At 39.9% G+C, this 10,773-nt stretch overlaps 1 protein-coding gene and 1 pseudogene across 1 annotated transcript; one reads left to right on the top strand and one right to left on the bottom strand.

Annotated features, from left to right (window-relative positions):
• The window catches only part of LOC146635700 (uncharacterized), a 59,346-nt pseudogene that overhangs the window by 42,174 nt on the left and 6,399 nt on the right, over positions 1–10,773 (bottom strand).
• Positions 6,471–8,932, top strand: LOC146635701 (uncharacterized). The gene is made up of 2 exons (XM_085349864.1): positions 6,471–6,642; positions 7,986–8,932. Exons 1-2 carry the CDS (start codon positions 6,471–6,473, stop codon positions 8,930–8,932), a joined length of 1,119 nt encoding a protein of 372 aa, XP_085205990.1.

The raw sequence follows: 10,773 nt of genomic DNA, 5'->3' as shown, positions 1-10,773 counted from the left end.
TGCTCGGCCAAGAATATTTTAATAAAAAAGTGTAGCTCTGTCAGGAACTTTAGACCAGCTACACAAGCTAAACGTTAACATCAATGATGATGTTAAGTCATGTAGTTATAACTAATACCACGGTTGTCATTTTTTCTATGTGCCACCAGCACATTTATCACAAGCAAAGAGTAATGCTGAGGCTAATTGGTCACAGATTTTGATAGGCACTCTTGTCACTTATCCATGGCAATCTATCTGGTAGTTGTTGAAAATTTACTCAGACTATAGGGGGGAAAGTCAGTAGATCATCAAAGTGATCATAAATTCAAACTGAACTTTTAAACCAATCCATCAAGTACTGGAAGATCATCCACTAGTGATGGAAACTCATAACAGCCGTTTCATGAGCTGAAGATATTCAGAAAAAGGTGAAATAAAGTGGACCCATGGTTTTAGAGCTGCAACATATTCTGTCAATGCATATCCTTTATTTATAATTGGCCTAATGACACATAAAACATCCAGTATAGTAACAAGAGAAAATTATTGGGTGTATCATTTTCTTATGCCCTCTGTTATATAGAACAAAATGTTGAGTCTCCTTATATATCAGTCCATGGGACAGACTAGAAACTTTGCATAAACATGCTTCTCGCTGTCATCTCGGCTTCCCACTGAGTTTCATCCTTATGTCATTTTTAAGTAATGACGCTTACTGCCTCTGCTGAAACCCTTACAACAGAGTCCTCAACTCCTTTGGTGCTTTTGGGATACCAATGGTTGAAATTACAGATGTGTGAGGTCTGGTAGTAGTAATTTGTAATTTGCCCCTCTTTGGTTATGTATGTGTGGATGAACATAATTTTATTTTGCAATTTAGGAAATTTTTTTTTTTTTTTTTTTTTTTTTTGCCTGTCCCGTTTGGCTCTTTTGCCATCAGAATTGTTGTCTAAAGGCAAAGAAAGATGCCCAACGGATTTACTTTACCAAATTGACCATCCCAGCCTTGCCGTAATGGTCCATTTGATTCACCTTTTATTGTTTATTTTATTTTCACTTACTGAATACGGGACAGACTTGACTGGGGGAAAGAAGGGAAGAAAGAAAGAGGGAAAGAGAAACAGCTGAGAAGAGGGACGGGGGAGAAGGGCAAAAGACAAAAACCAACAGAACGGGCAGAGAAAAAAAATGCATCTATCGATCACCTGGATCACCTGCTGAGAAAGAAAAAAGAAAACAAGCAGAAGAGAACAAGAGTAATAGAATAAACAACATCACAATGATATATGGGAATATGACAGTAAATACTAAATATTAAACATTATTGTGCAGCACATAAGATCAACAGAACACAGTGTGCTTTGAGGTAGGAGCCAAAAAGGTTGTAGTTTGTGGGTGTGATCACCCGTGTGTACACCTGTGAGCATGGACGTGCTTGTTTTTTGTTTTTTTAAAAGGTTCCTTCATGTAATAATCTGCTAGAGGGTGTGGGGGGGCCACAGCCCCGCCCTCCAGGGCATGAAGCAGGTATGGAGGAGATCAAAACTCCAGACATCCAGAGGCCCCCAGAACACAAGAGACCAAGGAAGACCAACAGAGGGGCAGCCGCACCACTGTCCCGGAAAGAGCTGAGGAGAGTCCCAGATGAGGGCTCACTCAGCAGCCGCGGAGCAGAAGCCAGGGGGAGTTGCAGTGACGCACCCGTGAGCTCCGCCGGCAGCCAGCCGTGCCTGAGTGACCGAGCCCCAGGCTCCAGGCCCCGATAAGCGGCCGCCAAGGGGTGAGCCGGTGTGTACCTGGACGCCCATCCCCAGACACAAAGAACCACCAACGCACCGATGTCTGAGGGAGTCCGCCACTGGCAGGGGAAGTGTTATAAGGTTTACGATTGTAAGAGTGTGGATTATTTTTGCTTACACGCTGTTTCTATGTATACATCCCCAGCTCTTATGGTGAAATTGATGGTTTACTGCCATTAAACCTTCAAAACGTCATCAGTAAAGTGTCATCCTTCATTCGGGGGGGTTCGCTACAATATGTATGTGTGTGTATATATGTATATATATATATATATATATATATATATATATATATTTATTTATTTATTTATTTATTTATTTATTTATTTATTTTTAAAGTATGAAATCAATAGAAAATTAACTCCAGAATCCAAAGGTCTTGAACAATATGAAAAGAAATAGCATGACACCGAGGCAAAGACTTGACAACCAGATATGAGGAGGAGAGTTACCCTGAGGGGGAAATTTACAAATTCCAGCAGCCTGGATGAATTTGAGGACGTTCTTTTCCTTTGACTCACCTTTTTCAGACTGAAGACATGCTATTATGTTTTATCTGTTTTTATTTTTCAGTTACAGAAGAAATGCATTGAATAAAACAAAGTTTAATATTGATTAGTCTGAGCTGGATTATTATTATTATCATCATCACAGCATTCGTTTAAGCAGATTTCTAAAAAGCCAGCAGGATAAAACAGAGTGAGACTTTGTGCCGATGTAGAGCTGCATGACTGTGCTTAAAGTGCCACTAAGTATACATCAAGACTAAATATAAGCACTTAATGGCATTCTGTGTTTTACAAGCTGTTTATTGAAAAAAAAAACTTTAATGTTCTGATTGAGTTAGCTTATTTTTGTAGAAAATCAGGGGCTTCCTTCATTTCCTGAGTCATCATTGCTTATATCTTCATCCTTTTTCAGTGAGTGAAGTAAGGGACTTTTCCAGCGCAGTGTTTAGAGTGCTTCATTTGGTGAAAGCTCATAATGCACATTTCAGATAACTAATAAATAATTCAGATCTAAGGATATTGATGGAATAAAAGGCACACAGTTATGTGCTCAATGTTCTGCTAAATCCTCAATACAAACATATTACGCTGCAATGTAATGAACACGGTTGCACAAAGACTGTCTGCAAATATTTACTAAACCGTTCTATGTACTACAGCATGCACATAATGGTAAACATACTGGGTGCAGAATTAATTTAACTCAGCGGTCCCAGACCAGTTTATGTCCGACAATATTTTCACGGATCAATACAACAAAATAAAACCAGTACCGCTACCAGAAAATTGAAGCTTTATTCATAACACACGGGAAAAGACCCAGGGAAACAGAGTTAATGATAAACACGTTAAAAACAACAACTATAAAAACCCTGAAAACCATAAATTTCACACCCGAGCCTCAGCTCTCGCGGCACCTGTCTGTGGCTAATAAATACTGGTCCTTGTCAGGCCACCTGAGTCCAAAAACTGGTGGTAACATAGCCAGAAATAAAATTTATATTTACTAAAATGTAAAGCTTAAGTCACGTAAATCACTAGTATTTCAAAACGAGTCTGTTAAATATTCCTGATTTATCTGGATGCAGCAGACACAAGATACTCCAATAATAGTCGTCTGTATATAAAATGATACTGAGCTAAAGTATTAATATTTACCACAGAAGGTAAAGAAAGCTTCTCCAGATGAAACCCAAGCCAAATGAAGCCTGTCGGTGTAATGGTCACCCTTGAACTTTTTCACCAGTGCAAGTGCAATGCAGTAGTTGAGAAATGTGTACAGAAGAAAAGATAACTACTATGAAAAATTATTCACTTTTACACAGATTTTTTCTTCTTTTACAGTCTTGGCTTATTAATTCTGAATGAAACCTATAAAAACTTTGTGATCTGTTTTCCTGTTTTTCTTCACAGGAAACCAGACTGATAGTCACTCCGTTCTCTCCAGCTCTCTGTATTTCATCAATATAACCATTCTGACCTTTAACCCTTTCCATTTTGAAATATGATGTGTGGAGCGTAAAACCATTGTGTTTATTACTGATGATATACCAATGAAAGCACTGTAAAGTCCCCTTCAGTTTGAACTCTCAGTAAACTTGATCCAACACTGGAAAATCACATAGATCAGCACTAGATGACAATTTATTGTTGTTCTCATTTCATGCGTCACGTCTTTGAGAAGGATCGCATCTCACAACATATAGACTGTTCTGAGCATGAGTGATCAATATATAATGTCTGTTTGTTTTATTTATGGGACTTCATTAAAGCTTTTTATTCCCACATTTTCACTCTGAACATAATGGAAGATGGACTGTGCTCTGTTAATGGGAGATGTTTTTGCAAGGGAGTGAGATAATCAAGTCTTATGGCTCAGAGTAATGGTGGTAATCAGAGGGCACGAAAGTCCCTGTTTTTCTGATGAGATCATGAGGGGGATTTGACATAAAGAGTGGGTGAGTGAACCACTCTATAAAACTGAGAGCCCTTGATGTAAGGAAGTTCACTTTCGGTTGTGCTCTGGTCTGTGTCTCTACAGCTTGATCTCCTCCTTTTTGTCTGTTTTGTCTTTTTTAGTTTTCTTGGTGTATTGAAAGTTTCTTTCAGTGAACTATTCTCCATATTAATGTTTCATCTCCTGTGGAGTTTTTTTTTCTTTGCATGCTTAAAAAAATGCTTGTAACATCTGGCTTGATTTTTTTTTTGTTCAACAGCTGACCACTGACAGCAAATTTTCTGGTTCCTTTGCTCTGACATATTTACCAGCTGAAGGACTGGTGTAATCTCAAAACTTCAAAGACCAGAGAGGAAAAACTCAGAATCTGAAGCTGAAACACACTTTGATTTTCTGTGGAGAAAGAGAAACCAGCATATTTACTGCTGCAAAGAGGACAACAAAGAACATCTCACTATGGATCTCTGAATTCCAGGAGAACTCGGGCTCTCGTCATGATAAGGTGATGAAGATTTTCTTTTTTTACTGATCAACAGAGTATCTGTTGGGTCTGCATAATGGATAAACATAAATGCCATGAAACAGTCCAAGCTGCAGCAGAAAGGAAGAATGATGTTTTACACTCAGCAGCAGAGCCAGAGACCAGAGCTGGATTCTTAAGATATTTGCATAAAATTACACTGAATCCAAACACAGCACATAAAGAGCTCGTACTATCTGAAGGGAACCGAAAAGCAACATTAAAAGAAGGCGGACAGTTTTACTCTTGTCATCCAGAGAGATTCACTGAATATGAACAAGTGCTGAGCAAAGAGAGTCTGACTGGACGTTGTTACTGGGAGGTGGAGTGCAGAGGAGGAGCAGTTTATGTAGCGGTCGCATACAAGAATTTCAGCAGAACAGGAGGTTTATATCACTGTGGATTTGGACTAAATGAGAAATCTTGGGCATTACGTTGTGACACAGACAGTTATATATTTTACTACAACAAAGTCCAAACTGTCCTCTCAGGTCCTCGGTCCTCCAGAGTAGGAGTGTACCTGGATCACAGAGCAGGTATTCTGTCTTTCTACAGCGTCTCTGAAACCATGACTCTCCTCCACAGAGTCCAGACCACATTCACTCAGCCGCTCTATGCTGGACTTGGTCTTGTGTGTTATGGAGTCACTGCTGAGTTCATTCAAGTTGAGACTGAAACACTGGGTGGACTGAACTTTTGCTGTTGTGGCCCCAAAATTAAGGAATAACTTGCCCCTCCATGTTAGGCTGGCCCCAACACTTGAGATTGTTAAATCACTTGAAAAACTTTTTTCCAAGGCATTTGATTAGTAGTACCATTCAGTTTTTGGTCACTTTTAATCTTCTTTAGTTTGTTCATTTTATTTATTGTATATTTTATTTTATTCATTTTTACTATTTTTTTTAATTTATTTTATTGTTATTGTATTTTATTTTTCTGTGTAATGATTGGTTTTCTAACTTTTATCACTGTTTTTCACTGGAAAGTACTTTGGTCAAACATGTTGTTTTTAAAGTGCTCTATAAATAAAGTTGGATTGAAGTAAAACAAATAGGTTTATCTTGAACCCTGATTTTCAGAGTGTGCCTCAGGGAAATCCAGCCCTCCTACAAAAGAGTGCACAAAGGTATTAGTATGTGCAAACTCATTCGGGGTCGGAGTGGGTGGGCTGTCCCATCTCGCTTCCATCGCAAAAAACGAAGTTCAAAAAGACTGAAAACAAACGTGCAATAAAGTCACAAATTTAAGAAATGCCAGAGGGTTTTTTTTCTCAACGTGGCCCTAAATCTCCTTTGTAGAGAGAGCCACACACCAAACGCACAAAGCGTTTACTGAATCAGTCACGTGGTACGGCCGAACGTCAACACGAAGGTCATCAAAACGAGCCCGACACAGACGTCTGTCATTTTTTCCCTGTCCACGTTTCACTCCAGTAGGTGGCAGCAATACACCTGTAAGCTGGTTTGCCAACTGCCATCAAGCTCAGAAGAAGGAGAAGGAAGGAAGTGGAGGGGCAAGTGTGGCTGTTTGAGTGGAGCGGTGTGTGTGCAGACATGGCTGCTTTTTAACGAAGCGGACTGAAGTCGGAAGAGAGACACAAACTAAAGTATTGATCCCGTCACATCAGTGTGGATCTGATACCAACGTCTGTATCGCTTCTATTGATGCTTGTATCGATCCGCTCAGCCTGAGTTGAAGCAGCAATGAGTTCAGTTCAGTATCTGAGAGAGTTCATCAAGGAGAGACTAACTGCTGTTTGTGAAGAAATCTTCTCAGAGGTTCAAAAAACCATCGTCCAGTATGAGGAGGAGATCAACCGTCAGCACAGACTGCTGGATATCAGCCGGAAACCCGACAGAAACTCACACATCACAGGTATGGACATGTTTTTAACTCTGTGCTGTTCAAGCTCAGATTCTTCAGTGTTTGGTTGATTGGTGATAAATCTGAATCTTTGTTCCTCAAGACCCCCTACAACAACACAACTGTAAGGAAGAGGAGGACCCAGAGCCTCCACAGATTTACGAGGAACAGGAGGAACTCTGCAGCAGTCAGGAGGGAGAGCAGCTTGGACTGCTGGAGACCATCTGTGAACCTGATATAATGTCACACAGAATAGGTATGTAAACTGTGATGGTAGTAATAAAAATGAATTAGGCCTGCAGCTATTGATTATTCTATCAAATAATGGATTAATTGGATAAGAAGTACTTTTGTCTCATTAATGTACAATAATAAATATTATAAAGAGAAAAAACACTTTCAGAGTGAACAGAGGCTTGTTAGGTTGGACACTGAAGTATTATTATTATTAAATAAAATCTACACCATCAAAACATCTTGTTCTCTTTTCAACAGCACAAAACTGTCCTTTGATTAAAATCAGAAAGTCTTCCAAGAGGACAAAAGAATTTTTTATGCCATAGTTTAGATTGCAGATATCTATATGAAATATATTATTTGGCTTTGATCCTTGACTGTACTTGAAATTAACCTAAATACTAAGAGAAAGATCACGTGTGTCCTGCATGAGGATAGGGATTTGTGTTGGTGTGTGGGGCTGTAGCCTGTAAGTTTATATAAATCCAAAAGTAATGTAATGAACAGTGTAACGAATAACTCCTTCCAGGTGGAAATAACTGTAACAATGACCTGACACACACAGTGTTTGACGTGTTGTTTTCTTTTATTTTGCTTGGTTTAGCAGTTCGCGTTTTTGGTTTAAGGCACTCTCGAGCCAGGAGTCAGCTCCCTCCGCAGCTCCTGCACTGCACACACTCCTGTCAGTCTCACCTGTTACTATATATATGGAGAGAGTCATTAGTCAGCACACACACCTGTCCCCTCTGCTGCCCTGACACCGCCTCAAGAGTTCACTGCACCACCCTTCCACTGCAGCGGGGCAGAGACCACACCCCTCCCATAGTAGCATACTGCATTACTTTAAAGAACGGTTATGAAATGCCTTCGACATGCACACACATGCAATTAATTTGCATGTATGTAATGCCTTTGATATGCTGCTTGGAGATAGTCGGGACTCTCAAAGTGGAGCCAGTGAGAACCTAATAACAATAAGAGAACCATTAAAAATTTGAATCGTTAAGTGATTTGAGAATGGAATTGGAACAGCTAAATCCTCATCAAATCTGATCACTACTGAGGGGTCAGATCAAATGTTTTCTCAACAGCTTGTTTTTCTGCATTTGTCTCTTCAGACCTCCAACAGCAGCATGTTGGTGAGGAAGAGGAGGGTCTGGGTGAGGAAGAGGAGGGTCTGGGTGAGGAAGAGGAGGGTCTGGATGAGCAGCAGGTCTGTAACCAGGAGAGGAACTCCAGTCTGGACCAGGAGGACCCAGAGCCTCCACAGATTAAAGAGGAACAGGAGGAGCTCTGCAGCAGTCAGGAGGGAGAGCAGCTTGGACTGAAGCAGGAGGCTGATGCTTTAGCAGACAACACTGCTGCTTCAGAGAGTCAAACTGAAGCAAGGGAAAAGTCTCTACAGTGTGACACTTGTGGGAAAACGTTTCAGTATAAATGCTTACTGGCTGCACATTTGACAGTCCACACAGGAGAGAAACGGTTTCCTTGTAGCAAATGTGGCAAAAAATTCAGTCAGCTGACACGCTTGAAAAATCACATGAGAATTCACACAGGTGAGAAGTCGTATCCTTGTAGCACCTGTGGAAAAGAATTCAGTAAAAAATCAGCTCTAAAATCTCACGCGAGAGTTCACACAGGCGAGAAGCACCATTGTTGTAGCATCTGTGGGGAAAGTTTCATCTGGAATATGCAGTTAATACGGCACAGGAGAATTCACACAGGTGAGAAGCCATATTTTTGTGGTACCTGTGAGAAGAGATTCATTCGGAAGATACAGTTAAAGGATCACATGAGAATTCACACTGGCGAGTGTCCGTACTCGTGTAACAGCTGTGGGGAAAAGTTTATTGACCTATCAGCATTGAAAGCTCACGTGAGAATTCACACAGATGAGAAGTCGTATCCTTGTAGCACCTGTGGAAAAGAATTCAGTAAAAAATCAGCTCTAAAATCTCACGCGAGAGTTCACACAGGCGAGAAGCACCATTGTTGTAGCATCTGTGGGGAAAGTTTCATCTGGAATATGCAGTTAATACGGCACAGGAGAATTCACACTGATTAACTGTTTCATGCTTAGAGAATATGGGGACAGCTGCGAGTTATAGCAGTGTGCTGGTGGTAGAGCCGACACAGAGGAGCAGCCTTTTGCAGGAGTCTGCTCCTGTTGTGTAGACTTGTTCTTTGTTTATTATCCAGGGATCGAGTTCTGTTATTGTTCTACTGAAGCCTCGTCTTTTTCTTTTTTAATCAAAGCAAGAGTAACCAAAGCTGAGTGTGTTCATTCAGGTTTTTAAGTCTCAGACAAACATCTGGTTTTAGTTTTTATATATACTTGAATATATTGTCTCACAGTCACACAGTGTAATGATTTTCAGGCATGGTACTTGGACTTTGCTGTTGTTGTTGTTGTTTTTTAATATAAAAAAATCCAGCTGTGTCTGCTAAATGCAGAATAAACTAAATAAAGATTACCTTCAAACTTCTTTTGACAGAGTTTCACTTTCAGGAGGAAAATGTTTTAATAAGTCACTTATTGTGAATTACAAAGTCTGTGGCACAAGAAATCCAACAGCAAATGTCTTCTGCCTGTTGTAGCTGCTACTAGGAGTGTTTATTTGTTGTAGGGTGACATGTTATCAGAACGAGTGCATAATCAGCTCAAACCTGTCTGTCTAGAACACTTCCCTGTGGCGCAATGGACAATCATCTGACTATGGATTTAAAAAAATCCAGGTTCAACTTCTGGCTGCTTTAGTCTCTTTGCGGCCTCCCTATGAGGGCGAGAACACACTTTATGGACATGTAGATACTGGGTAAGGGAGAGATGCTGGTGCTATTAATCGTTTGGATTCAAATGAAGGTTAGAACAGCAGCTCTAATGTCTTGTGTGGATGTAACTGTATACTGAAAATATCACAGTGTCACGTCAGTGCACTCGTAGAATAAAAAAACAAGAGCTTCATTTCTTTGAATAATAATTTTATGTTGTTTCTCTTCTACTTCACGGAGAAGTCAGTAGTTCTTTATTGATCACAAAGATTTTTTTCTCACTTTGTGCATTTGTGAAGAATGTGTCATTTCATCTGCATTGATCTGTTTGTCTGCTGTTTGTGACTCAGCAAACACTGCAGGAAGTTTACTTTTCATTATTATAATCAATGAGGAGTTCATTGTATTTAATGTGAACAAACTCAGGTTATTTTTTAAAAAGGAAAAAGGCTTGTGTTCATTCCAGGATCTGACAATGTGAAGCTAATCTGAGAGAATAAATGAAGCAGTTTTCCTCCTTGGTGCTTTTGCACTGATTTTAGTTTGTTGGCAGTAAGTTCACGAGCTCTGTGTGTCTGACTTGATTTCATATGCAAGAAAATGATTAAACACAACTGAACCTGCAGAAAACATTAAAGTGAGACTGAAAGACAACTGTCACACAGAGCTGAGGGAGACACCTGGTGGACAAACACAGACATGACAACAAAAAAACACTAAAGCGCAGAGGGATGACAAACGGCTGGAAATAACTCCAGGAAAGGATTGCTGTGCATCAGAAAAGCACTCAGCACACACTAATATCTTGTTGGCTTCATTAAGGAAGTGAAACTGGCTGATAGTGTAGACACCAGGCTGTTTTTAATAACTGGTTTGTTTTTCAATCTGAGCTCCAAAGGTTGAAAACACAAATCCTTTTTCATGATTTCCTGTCCTGTCGACACATCACTGAAACAGGCATCGAAGTGAACGGTGGCTTTAAACCTGGAAGAGAGGAGAACTAGGGACAGAGCCAAGCTAACGACAAAGAACAGGACACTTTCTCTCTCTCTCTTAAGAGAGACACAAATAATTTGTGTGGAATCTTATTTAATGCAGAACAAATAAATAGTCTGAAAATAGTTAATTCAAAAA

This window comes from Diplotaxodon limnothrissa, linkage group LG3 (genome assembly GCF_057381915.1).
Source record: "Diplotaxodon limnothrissa isolate DT_005_m linkage group LG3, D_limnothrissa_male_GT1.1, whole genome shotgun sequence".
Taxonomy (NCBI): domain Eukaryota; kingdom Metazoa; phylum Chordata; class Actinopteri; order Cichliformes; family Cichlidae; genus Diplotaxodon; species Diplotaxodon limnothrissa.
The sequence above is the reverse complement of the archived record's forward strand: the minus strand, read 5'-3'. Positions and strand labels throughout refer to the sequence as shown.